Source organism: Conger conger, chromosome 9, assembly GCF_963514075.1.
Source record: "Conger conger chromosome 9, fConCon1.1, whole genome shotgun sequence".
Taxonomy (NCBI): Eukaryota; Metazoa; Chordata; class Actinopteri; order Anguilliformes; family Congridae; genus Conger; species Conger conger.
In genome coordinates, this window is record NC_083768.1 from 4,980,413 (window position 1) to 5,007,305 (window position 26,893).

The following is a 26,893-nucleotide window of genomic DNA, read 5'->3' on the forward strand; positions in this document are numbered from 1 at the left end:
TTCAAATCGTCCATGCGACTTGTTAGCTATATGTCTGTACTTGACGTTACGGGTATTGCATGTTTATGATACACCTTTCTCTGATAGATATCTGTCTATTGTTAAAGGTCTGTCTTGAAAATGATCTCAATGAGACCGTTACATTGCATTATAGGCATTTGGCGGACGCTCTTATTCAGAGCGACGTACAACAACGTGCAAAGTGCATACCCATAAAAAGGGATAAATGCACTGAAAGACCCTAGAAGGAAGTACAGATTCAAGTGCTAAGAACACCACAAAGATAAGACCACCTGTCTCAATAAAGGGATAATAATTAGTGTGTTCGCGTGTCCCAATGAGACGTTTTATGAACGATGTCCACCCTGCGTAAAATTAACGCGTTATGGCACAATGTCACACGCTTTGCTTAAATTGCGACGAAAACTCACAAACTGAGCGAAAAGAGAAGATACTACAAAAATAGGTTAAAAAATACGCCACGCCACTGCAAATGACACGATTAATTTTATTATGAAATACAAGACAATACATTGTAAAATCTAAAAAACGGAAAATATAAAACAGAATCCAATAGGACGCATGAACTAAAATAATCTCTAGTACATAATTTCAATTTACAGCAATTTACAGTTTAAGCGGCACACAGCCAAGGCAGCCGGCATGGCGATCTTAAGAGTCAGACTGAATCAAATTGCCGAAGTACGCCGTTATGGTCTTTAACTTTCTGTTGAGGAAGTTCTGCTCGACTTCTACCCTTCCTCCGGGTCCCGCCAGGGAGGCGATCTGCGAACAGAAACCGGGAAACCTCGTCAGTAAGATCCCACCCACAGCTCTCACGCTCATCGGACGTTACGGTTCAATGTACAAATCATGGCACTGTCCACGGTCAAGCGCACTCCAAACACACGGAGATGGGGGAGGGCGGAGAGAGCTAAAATGGCCATTCAGCGAAATAAAATCCGACCAAGTTTTAAAAGAACCATAAAAAGAAACAGATCATTATGTTAGGGGGGGGGGGTTAACTCCCGTGTGCAGCCCTGCGACGGCGACACAGTTCAAAATGTGATTTAGAATCTTTGATGTGGGAAAATTTAGATTTTGGCAAGGAGAGACAGCTGTGGGATATAACCAGTCCGAGGAGGAGAGGCGGGTTTGGGATGTGGTCATCGTCATGCACTCATGTATTGAGAAAGCCAACTCAGCGAACGATTGCAGCTGATTCCGGAACCGGCTTTCCCCTGCGTTCATCTGAACCTCCCCCACTACGAGCAAACAGGCTAAACTTGGTCTGAGATCAGCACTGCAATTTTGGCTGAAGCTTTCCGCGAGGGGTGATGGGGTGGTGGTGGTGGGGGGGTGTGTGTGGGGGGGGTCTTACTTGATCCACATCAGCATTCCGGGGGAGGAAGTACACAATGTTTTCCGAAATAAGCTTGGCGAGTCTGAAAATTTCAAAAGTAAACCCGCTAAGGAAAAAAGCATTTCATACAAGGGGAACAAATATGTTTTCTGGAACAAATGTTTAAAGACAGTTAGAAAGAAACAAACTACGAGACAATAAATCGACCAGGAGATCTGTAATGGCAGATTGTGCAGGGTTAGCAGTGGCTATGTGACGTGTATGGGGGTAGTGGGGGCGTGTATAGGGGCAGTAGTGGCTATGTGACATGTATAGGGGTAGTGGGGGTGTGTATAGGGGCAGTAGTGGCTATGTGACGTGTATGGGGGTAGTGGGGGCGTGTATAGGGGCAGTAGTGGCTATGTGACGTGTATAGGGGTAGTGGGGGTGTGTATAGGGGCAGTAGTGGCTATGTGACGTGTATGGGGGTAGTGGGGGCGTGTATAGGGGCAGTAGTGGCTATGTTACATTACATTTACATTACAACAAAGCCTTTTTTTTTTTTTTTTTTTTTTTTGAGAACAAATAAACAAACAAACAGAGCAAAAGTGACCAAAGTGAACTATCCAAACACTGCTTACTATGTGACATGTATAGGGGTAGTGGGGGCGTGTATAGGGGCAGTAGTGGCTATGTGATGTGTATGGGGGTAGTGGGGGCATGTATAGGGGCAGTAGTGGCTATGTGATGTGTATGGGGGTAGTGGGGGCGTGTATAGGGGCAGTAGTGGCTATGTGATGTGTATGGGGGTAGTGGGGGCGTGTAAAGGGGCAGTAGTGGCTATGTGACGTGTATGGGGTAGTGGGGGCATGTATAGGGGCAGTAGTGGCTATGTGATGTGTATGGGGGTAGTGGGGGCGTGTATAGGGGTAGTGGGGGCGTGTATAGGGGTAGTGGGGGCGTGTATAGGGGCAGTAGTGGCTATGTGACGTGTATGGGGGTAGTGGGGGCGTGTATAGGGGCAGTAGTGGCTATGTGACATGTATAGGGGTAGTGGGGGTGTGTATAGGGGCAGTAGTGGCTATGTGACGTGTATGGGGGTAGTGGGGGCGTGTATAGGGGCAGTAGTGGCTATGTGACGTGTATAGGGGTAGTGGGGGTGTGTATAGGGGCAGTAGTGGCTATGTGACGTGTATGGGGGTAGTGGGGGCGTGTATAGGGGCAGTAGTGGCTATGTGACGTGTATAGGGGTAGTGGGGGTGTGTATAGGGGCAGTAGTGGCTATGTGATGTGTATGGGGGTAGTGGGGGCGTGTATAGGGGCAGTAGTGGCTATGTGACGTGTATAGGGGTAGTGGGGGCGTGTATAGGGGCAGTAGTGGCTATGTGATGTGTATGGGGGTAGTGGGGGCGTGTATAGGGGCAGTAGTGGCTATGTGACGTGTATAGGGGTAGTGGGGGCGTGTATAGGGGCAGTAGTGGCTATGTGACATGTATAGGGGTAGTGGGGGCGTGTATAGGGGCAGTAGTGGCTATGTTACATTACATTTACATTACAACAAAGTGCATACCCATAACCGGGGATAAGTTCGCTGAAAGACCCTAGAGGGAAGTACAATTTCAACTGCTACCTGTACAACAAAGATAAGGAGGGCCTTTTTTTTTTTTTTTGAGAACAAATAAACAAACAAACAGAGCAAAAGTGACCAAAGTGAACTATCCAAACACTGCTTACTACGTGACGTGTATGGGGGTAGTGGGGGCGTGTATAGGGGCAGTGGTGGCTATGTGACGTGTATAGGGGTAGTGGGGGCGTGTATAGGGGCAGTAGTGGCTATGTGATGTGTATGGGGGTAGTGGGGGCGTGTATAGGGGTAGTGGGGGCGTGTATAGGGGTAGTGGGGGCGTGTATAGGGGCAGTGGTGGCTATGTGACGTGTATAGGGGTAGTGGGGGCGTGTATAGGGGCAGTAGTGGCTATGTGATGTGTATGGGGGTAGTGGGGGCGTGTATAGGGGCAGTAGTGGCTACGTGACGTGTATGGGGGTAGTGGGGGCGTGTATAGGGGCAGTGGTGGCTACGTGGCGTGTATAGGGGTGTACACAGCTGAAAGGATATCCATCGGGACACATCATGGTCTGGATGTCGAAGACGTCAGCGCTGAGGTAGTCCGGCCCGCCCCAGGGGGGGCTGAGGAACACCACGTCGGCCCTCAGGCGGGGGGCCAGCTGCAGGAAGTCTCCCTGCAGGAAGTCGATGCGCTCGGACACCCCGTACACGCCCGCGTTGTGCTGAGCCAGGGCCAGCCGCACAGGGTCAATGTCTACGGCTATCACTGCACACACACACACACACACACAGACACACACAGAATACATGTGTATTTTACACTTTAACGTTCGTCTTCGTGAAGGGAGTCAATCTGGTTGCCCTTCTTTGAACCTCTTCCAGAAAGATATAGAGGCACTGGAAAAGGTTCAAAGAAGGGCAACCGGATTGATTCCATCCCTTTTAAAAAGATAAAAGTTAGGAGGAAACACTTAAGATGCTTAATCTCTTCAAGCGTAGCGAAAGGAGATTCAGGGGACGTGACCGATGCCTGCAGACGGGCGGGACAGGGCCGTACCTCTCTTCCCGGTGAGGGCGAACTGGATGGCATTCCCTCCCACGCCGCAGAACGCATCGACGATGATGTCAGAGGGGCCGCTCTGCTGCACCCGCAGGGCGATGTGGTGCGCGATCTTCTCCGGAGTCACCGAGAACCAGCCCTCTGTGTGTGTGAACGAGATGCGTTAACCAGCCCTCTGTGTGTGTGAACGAGACACGTTAACCAGCCCTGTGTGTGTGTGAACGAGACACGTTAACCAGCCCTCTGTGTGTGTGAACGAGACACGTTAACCAGCCCTCTGTGTGTGTGAACGAGACGCGTTAACCAGCCCTCTGTGTGTGTGAACGAGACGCGTTAACCAGCCCTCTGTGTGTGTGTGAATGAGACACATTAACCAGCCCTGTGTGTGTGTGTGTGTGTGAACGAGACACATTAACCAGCCCTGTGTGTGTGTTAACGAGACACATTAACCAGCCCTGTGTGTGTGTGTGAATGTGACACATTAACCAGCCCCCTGTGTGTGTGAACGAGACACATTAACCAGGCCTCTGTGTGTGTTAACGAGACACATTAACCAGGCCTGTGTGTGTGTGTGAACGAGACACATTTACCAGTACTGCGTGTTTGAATGAGTTGCATTAACCAGCCCTGTGTGTGTGAACGAGACACATTTACCAGTACTGCATGTTTGAAAGAGATGCATTAACCAGCCCTATGTGTGAACGAGACGCATGCACATGTGAGCACAAACATACACACACAGACAGAAAACATTTCTGTTCCATTAAGGCAGCTGCAGTGCATATATCGAATGGGCTGAAGTGCAGTTACATATCCCTGCCACCAGGGGACAGCAGCTTCCTGAGCGAGGCGCACTGCTCCCTGAATGCTGGTTAGAATCCAACACAAGGCCCGTTGCAGATGTTTTTTTGGCGAGAGCAGTTTTGCCTCTACCCACAGGGCACAGTTACCCTGACGCTCGTGACGGAATGAAGCTCGCGAAAGGCACGCTGACTTTCAGCTCCTGCTGGGGAAAGAACAAGCGTCGGGATCGATCGCAGAGCAGCGGCTCGCAGTGCCGAACGACATCCGCGCGGCGGCGTGTCAAAGAGGGGAACGGATTTCATCCGCGGCGTCAGACTCCTTTCCGCGAGGAGGATCGCGTCTCTGCGCGGGTTCTCATGAATAAACCGGAGGGGTTCTGCGTCTGATCGCATCACACAGAATCCAGAATGCTCGCTGGCGGAGACTGCAGACGGGACTACACCTCCGTGACGTTCATCATTGCGCTCTTATTAGGAGAAAGCCAAGCGACACGCCAACAACCGAAACGCATGAAAGGGGCAGGGAGAGAGCGAGGGAGAGAAAGCACTCGAAACGTTTGAGAAACAAGTTCTCACGAGACGTGATAAGAGGGGTTTGTGTGAAAACTGAGCCCCGATCAACGCCTCTACCCAGAAACGGAGAAAGCGGGGGGACGTGGTGTAGAAGGCCGGTGCGGAGACTATTACAGACAGGGCTGGGAAGCTCTTGAGTCCTTGAGATTTTCAAAGGACACGCACGACTGGACCGCTTGAAACCTGTTACATCAAGAAAATGATCGAGCCAAAGGAGGAAATGCAGAGCAGAAGCACAAACTCCTTGAACGGAATCGGCCGCGGTTGTGAAGAAGGCCTAGAGGCCGACATTCCAGACCCTTTTATGAACCGAAAGGCTGTTGCCATGGCTTCTGATAGGCCGATTGTGTACAGCGTGCCGGGAAGCCCACCAATCAGAAGCAAGGGCATCTAAACAAATGGGCGCTAACTGAGCAGGGAAACCTGCAGACACTGCGGCCCTCCAGGACTGGAGTTAAACCTGCAGACACTGTGGCCCTCCAGGACTGGAGTTAAACCTGCAGACACTGTGGCCCTCCAGGACTGGAGTTAAACCTGCAGACACTGTGGCCCTCCAGGACTCGAGTTAAACCTGCAGACACTGTGGCCCTCCAGGACTGGAGCTAAACCTGCAGTTCAAGTCCCAGGCTCACTCACCGTGGTCCAGTTTGATGCCGTCGTCGAATCGGGAGAACAGGCGGTACCGCTGGACCCAGTACTTGGCCAGGTCCGGTTCTGCGGCGATCTCGGGCGGAACCTCCACATCTTTCCTCTGATTCTTCTTCTTCTTCTTCCTGTTCTTCGCCTTCTTCTTACAGCAGGAAGCTGTGGAGGATAAACGAGAGAGAGAGCGCATCAACTCCCGTCTGCGCATCAACTCCCGTCTGCCAAAACCGCACCACACATACACACTACATACCACACATACACATACTACATACACACTACATACCACACATACACATACTACATACACACTACATACCACACATACACGCTACATACACACTACATACCACACATACACGCTACATACATACTACATACCACACATACACGCTACATACCACACATATGCACTCCATACTCACAGTGCACACACTCCATACTCACAGTGCACACACTCCATACTCAGTGTACACACTCCATACTCACAGTGTACACACTGCACACTCACCCTTGCCCTGCTCATTGGGTGCGTCGGGCAGAAGGTAGTCTGGGACGTCCAGTGACTGCAGTTCCCTCCCGTGGGCGTCGTCCTCCCCATCACTGTCTGTCCTCAGGAAAGGGCGCTGGGGGGGCGGGGCTTCAGAGGGCGCGGCAAAGGTTTCAGCTTCCGCGTGTCGCTCTTCCTCATCATCCTCCCCCTCCTCTTCCTCAGGCCTCTGACCCGCGTCTTCATCCTGTTCTTCCTCACTCTTCTTCTCATCTTCCTCACGCACCACCCCGGCTGACGCCCCCAGCTCCCCCCCGTCACTCTGAACGCGATTCAAGAAGCTCCGCACCTGAGGGCCGGAAACCAGGGCGTACACCCATAACACACCCGTAACATACCCAACACCCATAATACACCCATAACACACCCGTAACACACCCATAACACACCCGTAATACACCCGTAATACACCCGTAACACACCCGTAACACACCCAACACCCATAATACACCCATAACACACCCGTAACACACCCAACACCCATAATACACCCATAACACACCCGTAACACACCCATAACACACCCGTAATACACCCGTAATACACCCGTAACACACCCGTAACACACCCAACACCCATAATACACCCATAACACACCCGTAACACACCCAACACCCATAATACACCCATAACACACCCGTAATACACCAATAACACACCCGTAACACACCCGTAATACACCCAACACCCATAATACACCCATAACACACCCGTAACACACCCGTAATACACCCAACACCCATAATACACCCATAACACACCCGTAATACACCCAACACCCATAATACACCCATAACACACCCGTAATACACCAATAACACACCCGTAACACACCCGTAATACACCCAACACCCATAATACACCCATAACACACCCGTAATACACCAATAACACACCCGTAATACACCCGTAATACACCCAACACCCATAACACACCCATAACACACCCGTAATACACCCATAACACACCCGTAACACACCCGTAATACACCCAACACCCATAATACACCCATAACACACCCGTAATACACCAATAACACACCCGTAACACACCCGTAATACACCCAACACCCATAATACACCCATAACACACCCGTAACACACCCGTAATACACCCAACACCCATAATACACCCATAACACACCCGTAATACACCCAACACCCATAATACACCCATAACACACCCGTAATACACCAATAACACACCCGTAACACACCCGTAATACACCCAACACCCATAATACACCCATAACACACCCGTAATACACCAATAACACACCCGTAATACACCCGTAATACACCCAACACCCATAACACACCCATAACACACCCGTAATACACCCATAACACACCCGTAACACACCCGTAATACACCCAACACCCATAATACACCCATAACACACCCGTAAAACACCCAACACCCATAATACACCCATAACACACCCGTAATACACCCAACACCCATAATACACCCGTAACACACCCGTAATACACCCGTAATACACCCATAACACACCCGTAATACACCCAACACCCATAATACACCCATAACACACCCGTAAAACACCCAACACCCATAATACACCCATAACACACCCGTAATACACCCAACACCCATAATACACCCGTAACACACCCGTAATACACCCAACACCCATAATACACCCGTAACACACCCGTAATACACCCAACACCCATAATACACCCATAACACACCCGTAAAACACCCAACACCCATAATACACCCGTAACACACCCGTAATACACCCAACACCCATAATACACCCGTAACACACCCATAACACACCCATAACACACCCATAACACACCCGTAAAACACCCAACACCCATAATACACCCATAACACACCCGTAATACACCCAACACCCATAATACACCCATAACACACCCGTAATACACCCATAATACACCCATAACACACCCGTAATACACCCAACACCCATAATACACCCATAACACACCCGTAATACACCAATAACACACCCGTAACACATCCGTAATACACCCAACACCCGTAATGCACCCATAACACACCCGTAATACACCCAATACCCATAATACACCCGTAATACACCCAACACCCATAACACACCTGTAATACACCCAACACCCATAATACACCCGTAATACACCCAACACCCATAATACACCCAACACCCATAACACACCCGTAATACACCAATAACACACCCGTAATACACCCAACACCCATAATACACCCATAACACACCCGTAATACACCCATAATACACCCATAACACACCCGTAACACACCCGTAATACACCCAACACCCATAATACACCCATAACACACCCGTAATACACCAATAACACACCCGTAACACATCCGTAATACACCCAACACCCGTAATGCACCCATAACACACCCGTAATACACCCAATACCCATAATACACCCGTAATACACCCAACACCCATAACACACCTGTAATACACCCAACACCCATAATACACCCGTAATACACCCAACACCCATAATACACCCAACACCCATAACACACCCGTAATACACCCGTAATACACCCGTAACACACCCATAACACACCCGTAATACACCCAACACCCGTAACACACCCAACACCCATAATACACCCATAACACACCCGTAATACACCCAACACCCATAACACACCCGTAATACACCCAACACCCATAATACACCCGTAACACACCCAACACCCATAACACACCCGTAATACACCCAACACCCGTAACACACCCAACACCCATAACACACCCATAACACACCCGTAATACACCCGTAATACACCCAACACCCATAACACACCCGTAATATACCCGTAATACACCCAACACCCATAATACACCCAACACCCATAACACACCCAACACCCATAACACACCCAACACCCATAACACACCCGTAATATACCCAACACCCATAACACACCCGTAATATACCCGTAATACACCCAACACCCATAATACACCCGTAATACACCCAACACCCATAACACACCCATCACCCATAATACACCCACAATACACCCATAACACAGCCATAATACACCCACATTACACCCAACACCCCAAAAACACGGAGCACCGCAGCCAGCTTCGAGGCGTTACCTGGCGGAGGGTTTTGCTGGTCTGGGGCTCGCTGGTCTGGGGCTCGGTGGCGTCTGCCTCCTCTGTGAAAAAGATGTGCTTGTTCTGTGGTTTTCGGCTCCGACCTGCCCCGCCCCTTTTAAACTTCAAGGTGCTCTCAAACCTGCAGATAGAACAGTGGTTATAACACTAAAAGTATCACTTCATTAAATTATGGTTATACACAGTATTATTGAGTATATGGGACTTCAACAGATTAATACACAAAGTCACATATAGTAAATAATATTGCACGATTTTGTACTAGTCATTGTGTTCGTCCTGAAGAGATTGGATCTTTTTGATTGGTTGGTGAGGGGTTCTTTTGATTGGTTCAAATGAATGAGTGATTGGTAAACAGTTCCCACCCAATCATGGGGATTCATAGACTTGTAAGCTGTCCTTTAAGACAGAAAACATTTTAGCAGCAAAATTAACTTTGCTGAGGGCGGCCTGTAGCATAGTGGTTAAGGCACATGACTGGGACCCGCAAGGTCGGTGGTTCGATCCCCGGGGTAGCCACAATAAGATCCGCACAGCCATTGGGCCCTTGAGCAAGGCCCTTAACCCTGCATTGCTCCAGGGGAGGATGGTCTGCCTGATACTGATCCCACATGGCCATCCCGGCAGCTCAAGCTGTGTCTGGTTGTTGCGGGTGCCAACTCCAGCGAAGGTCAGTCTCACAAATGTACCTTCTACAAGTCTATAAATCCTGTTATTTCTACATCGTCATGTATACAATTGTCCAAACCACTATGCATTTCCTCAAATAAACCCCAATTTTGGCACTATAAATATGTAATAAGCAAAAAACCCCTCCAAACAACATATTTGGGCACGCAGGTTTTTCAGGTTTAGAGACAACAGAAATCAAGACATTTCTTGAATTTAAGGGGGGAGAGGTACACTCCTTTATTATAACAGGATTTGCAGGCTGGTGAAAATGCTCTAAAATGACATTTTAATTTGTGAGTGTATTTTTTGCTATTATTTATGTTTGGTAAAGAGGCATAACTCAGAACCTAAGTATGATTCACAGGGAAAAAAAACAGTGGTGAGGCTATGAGGTGTGAGGTTTTTCTCAAACTGGCCGTTTCCACATGGAATGACTCATGCAGTTGTTCAGCACAGCCTTGGTTTTTCGGTGAGTGAAATGGCTCAAAAGCTCAATGGAGAAAACTCCCTTTGACTCGCATTCAAATCAGAACAGGTTCCCGTGCTGAATGCTCCGGCTGCTGTGTGCAGGGCGGTCCACTAGATGGCGCTCTCGCGCGTGCGGGGCCGGACTCACGCTGGATTGGGTCCGTGTTTTAGGCCCAGCCGGCTCCAGGCCTCCTGCACACGCGTGTGTGGGCTCTCCTCCTCGTCCAGCTCGTGACTGCACAGAGGCGGGAAACAGAGGCAGTTAACACACAACATGCCACACACAGGAGACACAATAAAGGTACGATGGGTCATTTTGGACTTCTAACGGTCAAGAGAGGAAATGCAGCAACAAACGCCCTCAAACCACAACTCTGTTTATCCCTCCCCCTTCTCTGTGAACGTGCTGACGTTGAAACACCATTGGCTGTGGCAATTAGAGCCAAGTTTCAACCAATGTTAGGTTGAATTATTTAAGGACCATAAACACAGGCAGAGGGTGAGTCAACATGTCAGCGAGCCTTTCTCAATGATAGGAAGGGATTTAACAATGTTTTATAACACAACAATCTTACCTATTGTACCTTTAACGCAACTTTAAAAACTCAACACAGCCCAGGGCACATGAACACTAAAGCCTCATCCTATCTATTCAGACGGGACTGGATTATATCTTAGGGGTTAAACAAACATACACAGAAGCTTCGGAATGAGAAAGGTATTCTGAGTGCGGAAAAACAACATGCCTCCTCTTGATCTTCACTCCGATTTTGTCTGGAGGGCCGTCATCATCTTCATCATCGTCGTCGCTGTTGTTGCGATTGTTCGAAGTGGCATTCTCCAGCTGGCCAGGTGCTCTTGCTAAGCTGCTGGAACCCTGGCTGGATTCTGGAGGAACAGGTTCTGTAATGAATACCCAAGAAGACACACTACAAGTACACAGCAACATTTTTGTCCTGAGCTATGACTCTCTGTGAAGTAAGACCGGTTTTATGCGTCTCCAATTACAAATGACAAGTGGAGAAACAGAGAAATCCCACATTGAAAGAATACTGAATTCTGGGAACGTCCTCTGATCTGGTCCTTGGCGGAGAACCGTAGTCAGGGCAACCCTCTGACAGACAGAAATATTACATACGGATTAGGTACAGTCTGCTCTGGCCCACCAAAGGTGCAGAAGCTCTTTGATGTACACAGAGAACCAGAGCACAGCATGACCTGAGAAACCGCCAGGCATGCCAAGAGGAGAGAGTCTACAGAACAGCCAGGTAAAGAGAGGGGCAACTACAACAGCAGTACAATTTATAAAAGAAAAAACATTTATCAGGTAAATCACTCAACCATCACGTCCACTGCAGATGCTGGCGTTTAAGTGAAAATATCATGCAGGTTGTTAAATAAAAGAAGCATTTATTCATGCATTGTCATCTGTGCCGGGCTGTACTTTGCATTTGTGCTGTAATGTAAAACAGGGCAGTATGGGCCACAGTAAACCACAGACATGAGAACTTCCATTTTGTGCATCCAAAAATAAAAAACATTATTATTATTATTTTTATTATTATTATTCTTATGTCGTCAAAATATTGCTATTTTGCTTTCAGAAAGTTCCAGGAGAGTATTTCACATCAGAAGAGTTCAGACTGTGGGAAAGGTACTCCATCGGGGAGTTTGAGGGTCTTTCCCCCGGCTGAGGGGTTTTTAACCACCTGGAGCGGCCATTTTGTGGCTCTGGCGCGGTGTTGGCCCTTTGCCTTTTGGCCCTTCTGTTACTCTGTGAAGCAGCTAATCCTCCCTGGGCCTGGAGAGCCGCACACCCTGTGGCTCTCCAGGACCAGGAGTGAGGATCACTGCTGTAAAAGGTCTCTGAGACAGTCCTCTGTTAAAAACGGCTACACAAATGGAAACCGAAAGGCGCCGTTTTCTAAAATGGCGGACAGCGGCGTTCTCTCACCGGTTGGGCCGGAGCTCGTCCGGCCGGAGGACGTCCGTTTACGGTTGCCGCCGTCGCACGGCTCGTCGCCGTGGCAACAGGGCTCCTCGCCCCGCCCGTCACCGCGACAACGGCCAGTCGCCTCACGTCCCCCCGAGCTATGCAGGCTCAGCTGTCCAATGAGATCTGCCGCTTCCTCCTCTGCCCGTGGGGCTCCTCCAATCGCAGAGTCCCCGGAGGGCGTGTCCAGCGGCCCTGGCCCCGCCTCCTCCTCCTCCTCCTGGCCGTCGGCCACGGTCCAGCCCTGACCGCACCAGTAGCGGTACTCCTCCCAGTAGCGCTGGTAGGTCTGGCTGTAGTGGAGCTCCCATTCGCTGCTGCTGTCCGGGCTGTCCCAGGGCGCCCCCTGCTGGTCACTGCAGTACTGCGGGTGCGTCTCCAGCCAGGCCTGCCAGAGGAGAGAGCTGCCCTGCTGGGCCCAGTAGAGATCCCAGCCCTGAGACGCTCCCGGGGCGAGTCCCTCCTCCTGCCCCGCCTCCTGCCCCTCCTCCTGCCCCATCTCCTGCCCCTCCTCCTGCCCCGCCTCCTGCCCCATCTCCTGCCCCTCCTCCTGCCCCGCCTCCTGCCCCATCTCCTGCCCCTCCTCCTGCCTCGCCTCCTGCCCCTCCTCCTGCCCCACCCCCTGCCCCTCCTCCTGCCCCACCTCCTGCCCCTCCTCCGCCGTCTCAGTGCCCTGTCCGTCACACGGGCCCTCCTGACCCCTGGGGGCGTGTCCTTCCTCCGGCCCCGGTCCCAACGCCTGAGCCTGTCCATCACACAGGACCTCCTGAGTGGGCGGGGCCTCGGGCTCCTCCTCCCAGTGAGAGCCACACCTCCTCCCCCTCACGCCGTTCTGTCTGTGGTGAGGTTTCCGCTGCGGGAAGGGAACGCGGCAAGAATTATTCATATGCTGTATGCTGATGTTTTTAAGTCACTCTGTATAGAGTGTTGGAGCCAAATGAATTTCCCCACCCCGGGATAATAAAGTCGACTGAATGACTGACTGAATGACTGAATGACTGAATGACTAGCTCTACTAATTAGCAGGTTCTCCCCCACCATGAGCCATTACTGCACACATGTATGTATCCACACAGGCCTGCATTTGACCCAGGTCTGGCTCGGGGTCTGGCTCGGGGTCAGACCTGGGGCTGGTGCAGGTGTGTGTGAGGGTCAGACCTGGGGCTGGTGCAGGTGTGTGTGAGGGTCAGACCTGGGGCTGGTGCAGGTGTGCGTGAGGGACAGGTGTGGGGCTGGTGCAGGTGTGCGTGAGGGTCAGGTGCGTGAGGGACAGGTGTGGGGCTGGTGCAGGTGTGCGTGAGGGTCAGGTGTGGGTCTGGTGCAGGTGTGCGTGAGGGACAAGTCTGTGAGGGACAGGTGTGGGGCTGGCGCAGGTGTGTGTGAGGGACAGGTGTGGGTCTGGTGCAGGTGTGTGTGAGGGGCAGACCTGGGTCTGGTGCAGGTGTGTGTGAGGGTCAGACCTGGGGCTGGCGCAGGTGTGCGTGAGGGGCAGACCCACCTCCCGCTTCCTCTGTGATGAGCTGGAGAAGGCCAGGGGCAGACCCATGCTGACCATGAGCGAGGCCTCCTCATCAATGTCCTCCTCCTCTTCCTCCCACGCCCTCTCCTCTTCCTCCTCCTGCTGCTGCCACTGTCCCCGCTCTTCCTCTCCTTCTGAAAGCAGATCAAGTCAATGTTCGTTTTTTAAACAGCACCTTTCCCTTCAGATCGAAGGCTTGCCCAACCGCGGAACCGTTACATAAACGGTTAGAGAAGCACAAACGCTGCCCATTCAAATGGAAACGCCTTCAGTTGGCCGTGAAATGCGGTCACTTCTGAACACGTGATCCCAGCTGAAGCAGTTTCACAACCGATGATCCCAGTGCGGCTGGCACTGTGCTGTACTGGCACCGTGTCCACGCAGTTTACTGGGAGGACTGGTTTTGTGTGCAGTAGCCATAGCTACGCATCACCAATACGGATCAGACTATTCTGTGACTACTTTGCTACTCCGTGTATATTGATGCAAGGCATGGCAATGCATGCATACAATTACATGTCAAAATTGAATTATGGATACGTGGACCTGGAATGTTTTACGGGACAGAAATTCAATGTAGATATCTTTCATTTATCCTAGTAATTTATCCGGGTAACAACTGAATTGTGGATAAGAGAAAGGGAAATTCAATGCAAGTAAATGATAACATATGACCAGTCAAAATATATTAAGCATATATGTCTTCAATATGAATTAGGACAACTAAAAATAAAGTTCTTACTTGCAAGAATGTAATTATGACAAGTAAAAATGAATTACAGATATCTATTTTCTTATTCAGAGTATAAAAAATAAAGTCACACTTGAGGCATTGAAAGATAAACCAGCTCACCAATACCTTCCCCATCATCCTCCGCGGCCTCTGGGTCCACAGAGCGCGTCTTCCAGCCCCAACGGTACCACTCTCTATCCCTGCCGGAGGGAAACAACGAACAAGCGAATGTTCGTACCATTCAAAAACGACCATTTAAAAATCAACCACTTTAAGCGTGGGCTACTGCTCTGACCTGAAAACGACAACGTTAGCTTTGACATTCATTGTGAGTCTAGGCCCACTTAGGAATGCCCGTGTCAAATTTCAGTAGTTGTTACCAAGGATGCAAACTATCGATATCGGTCATCAGAGCTGAAGGCACTATTGAAAAAGCTCACAATTACTTACTGTGCAAAGGCTCTTGAACATAAGCAATGAATCGTCTTATCTTCATCAACGCCCCTGGGGTTGAAAAATATTTCAGCAATCACACTGGTAATCTTATGATTACCCCCCATCACTGAACAAGCGAGTTATAGCGCCGGGTAATATTCAGCGTCAGGTACAAATGGGTTTTAACATTATAATTTAGTTTAAAAATGTGGAAAACAATATTCGCTGTAGCTGTTCGACCCCACTCATCGCTCACATGTAGCTTGCTAAAGGAAGTTCAAAATCTTGCGCCCGAGTTCCTGTTTGCGTCACGTGACATGTCAATGTCAACCGGAACCGAAAACCGAAAAGAAAGAAAAGTTATTCGGAACCGGAGATGACCAAGAGGGGTGAGTGAACCCACCGCGTAGTCAGCGATTGCAAAGTGATTACTTTAGCGTAGCGAGCGGTGTTGTTCAATATAACGACGCCTATAGGCTAGTTAGGTAACTAAATAGGTTGCTAGCTTGTGTTGAAATCTGTCGCTTTCGTCATGGCTTGTTGAGTTAGTATTTACTTGGTTAACAGCTAACATACTACTCTGACAGTGAGTGCCAGTGCTATAACGTTAGCTAGAGACAGCTCCTTGATTAGTTATTTACGAAGATAGTTCGTTATTTTAACTAACTCGTCGTGGTTGCGTCTTTGGCTTAGCTTCAGTTAACCAGCAAGCTGTTCAACTTTGTTTTGCAAAACGGCCAGGTATGCAAAACAGGGATAACGCTATGCCGAGATGATGTCCAGCGACTTCTGTACCTGCTATGTTGGTCGTCTTCCTGTCTCACCAAAGTACAAGTGTACAAAGATGACGTGCAGTAGACGTGGCAACGTTTCGTTATAGAGGGAAAACATTTTCATCGTGAGTTAATGTTAAACTCGGATTATTTGCTATTATGATTTTTAAGTAATTGGTAACGTAATAACTTCACATACACAGCCAAGATTCCTACGATAAATCACGTCTCAGAACCTGGAATGTGTACACTTGAAATGTCCTCTGTTTGGTTGAATGATATTGATTACATTAGCCATAGCCGCTTTGGGGGGGGGGGGATGTGTCTGTGGTCTGCTGGTGTAGGGAATTTTACATGAGTGTGCCTCTCTGCAGACCCCCAAAAGAAAACTGTGTTAGCCATGTCGGCACATGCTCAGCAAGGCTTGACGAAGAGTTACTGCTCGTCAATACAGGACTATTGCACCCATCATTGTGCTGCCTCTGCACAATTCTGCCACCTCAGTGGAATGCTCCCAGAACTGTTGAGGTGAAATAGTGCTGTATAAACCGTGGGGTTTCCACATACAGTGTTTGGTAATTTTGTGGAAAATAGTTTGGTGTCATTGGTGGTGCAGTACACTGGTTGCTGAATAAAGATCTTGAAACACCATTTAGAGATAAACCCCAGGTACTGCAAGTTACCTGTGAGTCAGCATATCGCTGTGCTACAAAGGTTAACCAGGTTTGTTCGACGTCATTTGGCCGTGCTGGCGGACGTGCAGAGATAACATCAGCAGGACCTTCGTTGTTTCCGCCGTCTTGTGACTCTTCATTTGATGATTTGTTGTTTTCCTGTAAACCCTGGGTGTATAGAGGGAAACGTGGAACGGTTCGAGGAGTCTCCCTAATACAACCATTTGTGTATAGCCATTCATATTGCACCTTGAACCTGCATCCTGTTGACTCGCACCACTGCACACTTAGCAGTTGAGTCCTAACAGACAGACAACCTAGGATACCTGCACCTACTCGCCTATACACCAGTGCCGTCACAAGATACATCATTTTAGGCCATACAGGCCACAGGCTTGTCAGTGTCTACACAGTTAGATCGCGATTGTATAGAGCCACACTATTGGAAGACATTTGCAGTTCTTTTGTTGAACTGTTAGAACCGAGGAGCAGTTGAGACTTCTCTTTTGGAGTCAGATAAACAAGAATGAAAATTAAATGAACCCTGTTCCAGTAGCATTGGTCAGCTTTTTGGTGTATTTCCTACAATGGTCTCCGCATATTGCTCCCTATAATCGAGTATTCTGGACCGGTTCAGAGATGTAGCGCTTTGTACTGTCTGTTGCCCCTCTCTCACTTGCCTTAAAAACGCATTAATCTCCGCTAATTTTAGGTCTGCCTTGTGGCAGAAGTTGTCCCCAGCACGGCTGATGTGGGCTCAGCCTAGGTTCCGAATCCCCACATCGGATGCTCTCGACTCCCGACATGACTGACCTTGGATCAGGCGGCTACCTCTCCTGCCTGTGGGAGGAGTGGTTGGGGCTCGATGATTTGCAAGGCTACCTCAGCTACCTGGACTACCTGCTGTGGGTGTTCACCCCGCTGGCCGTGGTCTTCATCCTGCCGGGCTTCATCCTGCTGTTCGTCTACCTCTCCATCCTCTTCCTCCACGTCTACAAGCGCAAGAACCAGCTGCGCGAGGCCTACTCCAACAACCTGTGGGACGGCGCCCGCAAGACGCTGGCCACGCTGTGGGACGGACACGGGAAGATCTGGCACGGTAAAAAAAAAAACCCCCCAAAAACACCTTCAACCGTTTTGGGTTCGTCCTGACCACTTTCCGGGGTTAATTCAGGGGACGTGAATTGCCGTTTGATTCATGAAAAGGTCTTTTAGAAATGTCCCTTTCATCCTGTTTGGATATTTTTTTTTCCCTTTCGTAAGTTGGGTCTAAGTTCTCTTCCTGAATTGGCTGAATATAAATTTTATTGGGCCCAACTCTGGCCCTTGGCTGGCTGCTGGTGATGTCTATTTTGTGTGGTTGTGACCTCGCTTGGTGTGCCTGTGTGTATTGCGTGTATGTTTATAGATCTAGAATAGCAGATTTCCACTATGCATCTTTTTTTGTTGGCCTGTATATAAACTGTCACTCCAACTGCCAGCCTGTCCACTTCAGTGCCACACAGAGTGTTGATCTAATATCAGTTGTGCCTTGTTTGCTGGTAATAGATGGTGTAAGCCCGTAGCATGTAGCCTCAATGGAGTGGCGTGGAGTCTAGTACCTAAACTACATGACTGACCCAGAAGGTTGGTGGTTCAAGCCCCTGGTGTAGCCACGATGGGATCCACACGGCTGTTGGGCCCTTAACCCCGCATTGCTCCAGGGGGGGATTAGTCCCTTCCTGGTCTATTCAACTGCAAGTCGCTGTGGATAAAAGCCTCAGCTAAATAACTAATGTAATAGATAATGTTCGCGTATGGATCCTAAATCAGCTGGCCCGCATTGTGGTGCTTTATGAAAATCGTCGATTTTTTGGTTATCTTTTTGGGGAGGGGAGCTCCGGCACCCTGACCGAAGGCCCTGTCTCTCTGCAGGCTACGAGATCCATGGTCTGGAGAAGATTCCGGATAAGGGGCCGGCTGTCATCGTTTACTACCATGGAGCCATCCCCATCGACTACTACTACTTCCTGGCCAAGGTGATCCTGCAGAAGGGAAGAATGTGCCACGCGGTCGCCGACCACTTCGTGTTCAAGGTTCCAGGTAAACCTCGTCTTTGTTCTGGGAAGATGGGTGCGACGGGATTAATTCGCTTCAACCAGTGCTCTCCGAAGCCTTGGGTGCTGTGGTCAAAAAAGAATATTGTTTGATATTTGTATATCATACAAATATCATACAATGCTCTAAATTCATTTTCTTGTTTGGTTAACTATTGTGGTACTTTACTTTTGTTAGTTTGAATTGTTAGTTTGTTTGGTTAACTTTACATGTATTGATTGTAAAGGGGCCTTCTTGGTCATATCACACTGTTGTGTTCCTGAGACGAACATTGATGTTCGTTTGCTAGTTACCTGGAAAAGAGGCATCCGTTAAGTGATTGTAATTTTGAATGTGCCTTTTTTTTCTTTTGTGGTGACACTGATACGATCGTTGTTGAAATCCATACTAAACAGCGAACTGGACTGATGGAGGCAGGGTGGTTCCTTTGAAAACGGGCGGCAGCCATGCTCTGCATGCATTCCCCTCCGTCGCCACAGTGAGGCGCTGTTGGCACATAAACTTCACCATAGCCTCTGTATTTTACCTACTGTCGATTGCGAGTGGACTCTTCTGCTCTTAGTTATTTAATTAACCCAGTCATTTACATAATCAAAGGGTCTTGACTGACGACCTGGATTAGGTGAATTGTGCATATCACCGCTGGGTTTAAATACAGACCTGCTCCCATGTCAGCCCTACTGGGGCTGAGATGTAGTCCCTGTGGTAATGAAGCCGCTGTGTGGATTCACAGGTGTAATGTGCATGTTTGGGTACATCGTCTGTTGTGGCACTCACAGTATGGTTCTGGAGTGATTGTGCTCTGGCGGTGGAGTGAAACATTGATTGAAACGTCATGATACAGCTGCACCGATGTGACATTTATGAATCGAATCATATCACGACAAATTGTTCATTTACATGGCAAACCTTTATTTAGGCAGATCCAGGCACTGATGTTACGAGACACACTTCTTAACTTTGAAAGTTAATCTGTTATTTCATCTGTTGTTATTTGATCTCCTAACAGGTGGTGGAGTCGGGAGGGGGGGTGTCTCTCAAATCTAACGGTTAAAACTGCAACAGAGCTCATAGCGTCAGATCACACTGTGATTAAACGTTATTAATCATATCTCGTGGTTATAAATGAAGAGAAATCATATCACATTGTATCGTTGTTCAGAGTATCGCTATCGTAATGTATCATGATGGAGCTGAATTGTGACAGCCCTAGTTTGCTCACTGGCTGGGGCTGTGCTGTGTTTCCCGCTCTTTCGGCTCAGAGTGCAGTACATGACTGTTCTTTCAGGGTACGTTTGGGTCATTTGAGCCCTGAAATGTGGTTCCACTGTGGCTGTATGTGTGAGTGCAGAGGCCCTGAGTTCTGGCTGTTTTGGGCGTTCTGTGTGTTCTGTGGGTTCTGTGTGTTCTGTGTGTTCTGTGTGTTCTGTGTGTTCTGTGTGTTCTGTGGGTTCTGTGTGTTCTGTGGGTTCTGTGCAGGGTTCCAGCTGCTCCTGCAGGTGTTCAGTGTGTTTGTGTGTCCTGTGGGTTCTGTGCAGGGTTCCAGCTGCTCCTGCAGGTGTTCAGCGTGTTTGTGTGTTCTGTGGGTTCTGTGCAGGGTTCCGGCTGCTCCTGAAGGTGTTTGTGTGTTCTGTGGGTTCTGTGCAGGGTTCCGGCTGCTCCTGCAGGTGTTCAGCGTGTTTGTGTGTTCTGTGGGTTCTGTGCAGGGTTCCGGCTGCTCCTGCAGGTGTTTGTGTGTTCTGTGGGTTCTGTGCAGGGTTCTGGCTGCTCCTGCAGGTGTTCAGCGTGTTTGTGTGTTCTGTGGGTTCTGTGCAGGGTTCCGGCTGCTCCTGCAGGTGTTTGTGTGTTCAGTGGGTTCTGTGCAGGGTTCCGGCTGCTCCTGCAGGTGTTCAGCGTGTTTGTGTGTTCTGTGGGTTCTGTGCAGGGTTCCGGCTGCTCCTGGAGGTGTTCAGCGTGCTCCACGGGCCCCGGGAGGAGTGTGTGAGGGCCCTGCAGGCGGGCCACCTCCTGGCCATCTCCCCCGGCGGCCTGCGGGAGGCGCTGTTCAGCGACGAGACGTACCCCCTGCTGTGGGGCCGGCGGCAGGGCTTCGCCCAGGTCGCCCTCGACTCCAGAGCGGTGAGAGAGGGGCGCAACGGGGGGACGAGGGGGGGACCCCACCGGGGGACGAGGGGGGGGTGGCAACCGGCAACCTTCCGACTGCCAGACGACCGCTCTTACCTCTTACCTGAGCCAATGTCACCAAACTGGGGCAGCTTATAGCCTACAGCCAAGTGCAGTGGTCTTCACTCCTGGTCCTGGAGAGCCGCAGGGTTAATTGATCAATGAAAGCAGTCGATTGCACGGTTAACACACCTCACATGGTGTGGATTGGTTGCTGGTATTAAGGCTAAAACAAAAACCTGCACTTCCTGAGGTTCTGCAGGACCAGGGGTGAAGGTCACTGGCGCTGTGGATAAGGTGCATGACTGGGACCTGGAAGGTTGGTGGTTCAGGCCCCAGTGTATCCACAATAAGATTAGGGCAGCTGTTGGGCCCTTCAGCAAGGCCCTTCACCCCACATTGCTCCACAGAGGATTGACCTCTGCTTAGTCTAATCAACTGTAAGTCCCTTTGGATGAAATCGTTCAGCCAAAATAACTGTAGTGTTATGGGGTTTGGGAGGAGGTTGGTCACCGAGGACTCTAAACTAAAGTGCCTCTTGGTAGGGCTTCTCAGGAAATATGTTTTTATGAATTTTGTTTTTATGAATTTGACTGATTTTGATAAGCCTTCCTCTTTTCCACTCTCCCAGCCCATAATTCCGATGTTCACTCAGAATCTCCGAGAAGGATTCCGATCGCTTGGGAATCTGAGTAAGCTGAAATATTATTTTTCTGGCTTGTTTGCTATCCTTGTTTGCTAACCCAATCTCAGCAGACACACAAGCTGACTGGCCCTGGACTGTTACACATACTATAGTACACACCTGTGAGTGCTGTAGGACCAACAATGAGGTGGTGATGATGATGATGATGATATTTTTATTGATAATGAATGTAGAGGTTGGGATGAAGATGATGATGATGAAGATGCAGATATTGATGATGATGATGATGATGACATTGATCTGGATGTGATTATGGAGTCGGGGATAATAATGATGATGATGATGATGATATTTTTATTGATAATAAATGTAGAGGGTGGGATGATGATGATGATGATGATGAAGATGACATTGATATTGATGATGATGATGAAGAAGAAGATGATGATGATGATGATGATGAAGACATTGATATTGATGTGATTATGCAGTTGGGGATAATGATGATGATGATGATGATGATGATGATGAAGAAGACATTGATATTGATGTGATTATGCAGTTGGGGATAATGATGATGATGATGATGATGATGAAGACATTGATATTGATGTGATTATGCAGTTGGGGATAATGATGATGATGATGATGATGCAGATGATAATGATGATGATGATGAAGATATTGATATGGATGTGATTATGCAGTTGGGGATGATGATGATGATGAAGATGATGATGATGATGATATTGATATGGATGTGATTATGCAGTTGGGGATGATGATGATGATGATGATGATGAAGACATTGATATTGATGTGATTATGCAGTTGGGGATGATGATGATGATGATGATGATGATGATGATGATGATGATGATGATGAAGATGATGATGATATTGATATGGATATCAGTGGGGCTGAGATAGTGAGGCTCCAGGTGTGTTCTCCTCGCCCTGCAGGGCCGTACCGCTGGCTGTACGAGCGCTTTCGGCTGCCCGTGGCGCCGGTGTACGGAGGGTTTCCCGTCAAGTTCCGGACCTACCTGGGCGACCCCATCCCCTACGACCCCAACCTCACTGCAGCCGAGCTGGCTGACAAGGTGCCTCCCCACCCCCCTCACCTCTCTCACCCCCCTGACCCCCCTCACCTCTCTCTCCCCCCTGACCCCCCTCACCTCTCTCGCCCCCCTGACCCCCCTCCTCTCACCCCCTCCCCTCCCTACCCTCCAACCCTCACCCTCTTACCATAACCCCCCTCACCTCTCTCTCCCCCCTGACCCCCCTCACCTCTCTCTCCCCCCTGACCCCCCTCCTCTCACCCCCTCCCCTCCAACCCTCACCCTCTTACCCTCACCCCCCTCACCCTCCTTAAACAAGATATTGCAAACAATACAGAGACAAGCGTACACATTACTGCTGCTTTTAGGTGTTGCAGTTTTGTTCATTTGCTGCTGTCATTAATTTTTTCATTACTTCTCAGTATTCATCATTAATAACGCCTCATGCGGACAGTATATAGCGGCAGTATGAGGTTCTATGAGGCTCTATGAGGCTCTTTAACGGGGAGGCCCAGAGTATCGGAGCTCTACTGTCGCACCCTGGCAGAACAGGAAGTGATGCGCCTGTGGTTCTGCTCCAGGCCCAGCAGGCTGTGCAGGATCTGATCGACCGGCACCAGAGGATCCCGGGGAACGTTCTGCAGGCGCTCCTGGAACGGTTCTCCACCGGACACAAACAAGACTGAGGACGCGGAGGAACCTGCAATACAGTACAGAGGAACCCACTACAGCAGAGAGGAACTCACAGTACAGAACCCGCTACCACAGTACAGAACCCGCTAGAGCATAGAGGAACCCACATTACAGAACCCACGACAGCATAGAGGAACCCACATTACAGAGGAACCTGATGCAGCACCAGCAGAATAGCACACAGGAACCCTACCCAGTATAGAACAGTGTAGTACAGCACATGAGAAGCAGCAGTATAGTACAGAGAAGCCAGTGACAGTACTGAGGAACCCGCAGTATCGTACTAAAGAACCCACTACAGCAGAGAGGACCTGAGAGAGCGTGAGCTGTTCATAAGGGTCCCGTCAGGTACACAGCAGCTCCTCTGCCGTGCTGAAGCTCAGACCCCAGAGGTCCTCAGCTCCTCCTGAGCCCGTGGGTGATGCCTGATTTCAGGAGCAGAACGGGGAGAGGAGCTCTTTGCAGGACAATCATTCAATGCGAGATCATTTATTATTTTACTGTTTTAAGTATTGTATATTTACTTGATTTTAAACCTCTGATTTTTATGGAGTAAAAAAATTAATTTAATTGTGTTTGCTCTGCTATCTAAGCACCTTCTGTATGAGCGGACTTTGAGAGATGCACTTGGTAATGTGGAGAGAGCAAGAGGACCGGTCCTCTATTTGGACAATGTGCATCTTAGATCTTCTGCTTCTGAGAAATTAGATGCGAGTTTTAATGGAGGTTTTGAGCTGTTGGTTGAGTTGAGAATCAAACCTCTTTCAGAGTTGTGTGGAGAGGACGAACCTGATCTCCCTCCCCAAAGGTCCTTCAAGCCAAGTCCAGATCAAACTGTAAGAGCAGTGTGGATGAGAAAGGAAAGCTTTTCTTAGATTAAGTACAGACTTCAAGTTCTCAAATGAAAACCGTGGGTAACAAATGACAGTTTCAGTAGCAGTGACTTTTCAGTCGGTTGAGGGGTCCATCTAACTCTGGACTCGAGACTTGACGCATTGGATTCTGGAGACCTCAGGTAGCAAAAAGCCCTAAAAGTCTGTTTCTCCTGAGAACTTTCTGAAGCCATCTCATCAGCTATATCACTTTCAGATCTGAACCGGCCTTTAAATAGCTGCAACATTGCACCTTATTTCACAACATCTCAGGCAGAGATCCGTCCGAATGCCTCCATGTTGGCTCAAGTGCTTACTGTGACCTCTCCTATTGCCTCCATGTTGGCTGAAATACGTGCTGTTATGTTTCCTATTGCCGCCATGTTGGCTCAAGTGCATATCATAACCAGTTCTAATGCCTCCATGTTGGCTCAAATGCATACCATAACCTGTTATAATGCCTCTATGTTGGCTCAAATGCATACCATACCCTGCTATAATGCCTCCATGTTGGCTCAAATGCATATGGTGATGTTTCCTATTGCCTCCATGTTGGCTCAAATGCATACCATAACCTCTCCTTCTCATCCATGTTGGCTTCACATTCAGACTCTAAACTTCTGCAGTTCCTTGGCACTTCCCCTGTCGGGACAAATTTATTTTCAGGCCGAACTTCCTCCCTACGAGACAAAAGCTGTTTCAGACACTTCCTCTCAGATTTCTCATTTCCTTTCTTGTTGATTTTTGGGGAGATTCGCTGATTGACCAACCCGAAAAACTGAGGGCTATTCTTAGTTCTTACTTATTCTTAGTAATTTCAGGGACCATATGTTTTTTTGCCATCAGAAGAGATTAAATGAATCAATATTGTAATGTTCATCTACTGTGGAAGTGAGGAATAAAATCAGTAATGCACTTTTATATGACGATTGCTTTATAGTGGCTACAGTTGATCTATAAATCTGATGTTCATTTCTAATGTAAATTTTCCTGAGTATGATTCTTATTCGGTGATTTTTTTTAAGAATGTCCCAAAGTCAGCCCATATATTTTCCGCTCCTCCCAGACCAAACTTCGCAGAGATATTTCCTGTCTTGTGTGAAATATTGTCATCCGTGTTGGCTCTGTGGCACACGTTCACTGCAGCCGGAGGGAGCCTGGCCAAGCAGCGGCAGTACCCCCTCTCCGCCAGTAGAGGGCGCCAAGGCGAGCGCAGAGGCGCCTCCCAGCAGTCCCTGCTCCGGAACGCCTGCTCCTCTCCACAATGGCTGCCTTCTCCACAGCTGTGCTAGCCTGCACCAGAGCTTTCTTACGTCTCCATAACCGATTCCCCCCCGTCTGAAGCCTGCGACTTCGCCCCTTTCTAACCCCATCGGCCCTTATTGTTATCATGGGCGGGGTTGGTCACCGGCACGTCGCTGTATACAATATGGATGCTGGCGGCCATCTTTGATTGGGGCGCCTGACGTTGGCTTCACGCGGGCCTTGTGTGGGCGGTGATGTAGTGATGTTGGCACCACCGAGGGCTGATGGTGACCAGGGGAACTGGTCGCAGGGGAAGGTGCAGCGATTTTGGCGGGAACGCAGCCAGGTCTGGGGGCCAGAGTCCGGGTCGGTGGTCATGACAGCGTGTGTGTGTGTGTGTGTGTGTGTGTGTGTGTGTGTGTGTGTGTGTGTGTGTGTGTGTGTGTGTGTGTGTGTGTGTGTGTGTGTGTGTGTGTGTGTGTGTGTGTGTGTGTGTCCACTGCAGCCAGTTTAATGCCTGGCTGACGGTGGAGAGATCGTTTTAAATTAGGATGAAGGGGGTCAAAGGTCAATGCGGAGAGGACTTCGGCCTGCCTTCTTCCTTACCCAGGTAATAAGTCTTTGGTGTTGACGTTAATAACCGTGTTCACAAAATGGTATCATCATTTGCCCAAATATATGTGACATTCCTTTATTTAAATTTGTAAAAAAATTGTGTAATTAATGTTTGATTTTTTTAAAAACCTTGTCATAACATGTTGAAAAACACTTGTGCCTTTTTATGTAAGGTGACCCATTGTACAGCTTCTGCAATAAATGTATAATTTTTCAAATCGTATTGTAAAATAAAGAATGTTTTGCGCTAAATGTTTGGGGCAGTCTCACTTCTGTGAATGGCGACGGTTTCACCTTCGTGTTTTAACGGTTTAAACTGTTGGTGAGGAGAGTTCGGCTGGAGGGGGGAGTCTTGCACGGCGACACTTCCGAGATCGAAGAGGGAATGCTGTGCTCCGGATACCTCAGAAGCTCGTAATTATGAGCTTCCTACCAAGAAAGATACCCTGGAACAGCCGGTAATTTCGGTCGGAAAGTCGCGTGCCATTCCACAGCGCTGAGCTGCTGAGGAGGAGGAAACTGACGTCATTCCAAACGGTCGA

General features: G+C 49.1%; 2 protein-coding genes across 5 annotated transcripts; one reads left to right on the forward strand and one right to left on the reverse strand.

The window, feature by feature from the left end:
- Positions 1-488: 488 nt before the first annotated feature.
- Positions 489-16,318, reverse strand: tgs1 (trimethylguanosine synthase 1). Its single transcript, XM_061254382.1, has 14 exons — positions 15,528-16,318; positions 15,198-15,277; positions 14,324-14,478; positions 13,469-13,678; positions 12,787-13,303; positions 11,579-11,720; positions 10,981-11,067; positions 9,672-9,813; positions 6,502-6,829; positions 5,982-6,149; positions 3,967-4,110; positions 3,459-3,675; positions 1,382-1,460; positions 489-786 (listed from the first exon to the last, which is right to left on the reverse strand). The coding sequence occupies exons 1-14, from the start codon at positions 15,635-15,637 to the stop codon at positions 673-675; spliced, it is 2,493 nt and encodes an 830-aa protein (XP_061110366.1). The 5' UTR covers positions 15,638-16,318; the 3' UTR covers positions 489-672.
- On the forward strand, positions 15,857-26,581 carry LOC133137090 (monoacylglycerol/Diacylglycerol O-acyltransferase-like). 4 transcript variants are annotated; one of them, XM_061255119.1, is made up of 7 exons: positions 15,857-15,901; positions 17,672-18,058; positions 18,874-19,041; positions 20,981-21,174; positions 21,851-21,911; positions 22,829-22,968; positions 23,508-26,581. In XM_061255119.1, exons 2-7 carry the CDS (start codon positions 17,746-17,748, stop codon positions 23,610-23,612), a joined length of 981 nt encoding a protein of 326 aa, XP_061111103.1. In that variant the 5' UTR covers positions 15,857-15,901; positions 17,672-17,745; the 3' UTR covers positions 23,613-26,581. The 4 variants fall into 4 exon arrangements, with proteins under 4 accessions (XP_061111103.1, XP_061111106.1, XP_061111104.1 ...); XM_061255120.1 differs by lacking the exon at positions 15,857-15,901 and adding an exon at positions 15,908-16,410; XM_061255121.1 differs by lacking the exon at positions 15,857-15,901 and adding an exon at positions 15,908-16,253.
- Positions 26,582-26,893: the final 312 nt, after the last annotated feature.

Coding starts and splice junctions, on each gene's coding strand:
- LOC133137090 (XM_061255119.1), top strand. CDS start 17,746: ATGCTCTCGACTCCCGACATGACTGACCTTGGATCAGGCGGCTACCTC. Junction 21,175..21,850: donor TCGCCCTCGACTCCAGAGCG/GTGAGAGAGGGG, acceptor CCACTCTCCCAG/CCCATAATTCCGATGTTCAC. Junction 22,969..23,507: donor CAGCCGAGCTGGCTGACAAG/GTGCCTCCCCAC, acceptor GTTCTGCTCCAG/GCCCAGCAGGCTGTGCAGGA.
- tgs1 (XM_061254382.1), bottom strand. CDS start 15,637: ATGGGGGGTAATCATAAGATTACCAGTGTGATTGCTGAAATATTTTTC. Junction 13,304..13,468: donor CGGCGGAGGAGGGGCAGGAG/GTGGGGCAGGAG, acceptor GAGGAGGGGCAG/GAGGCGGGGCAGGAGGAGGG. Junction 9,814..10,980: donor AAACACGGACCCAATCCAGC/GTGAGTCCGGCC, acceptor TTCTATCTGCAG/GTTTGAGAGCACCTTGAAGT.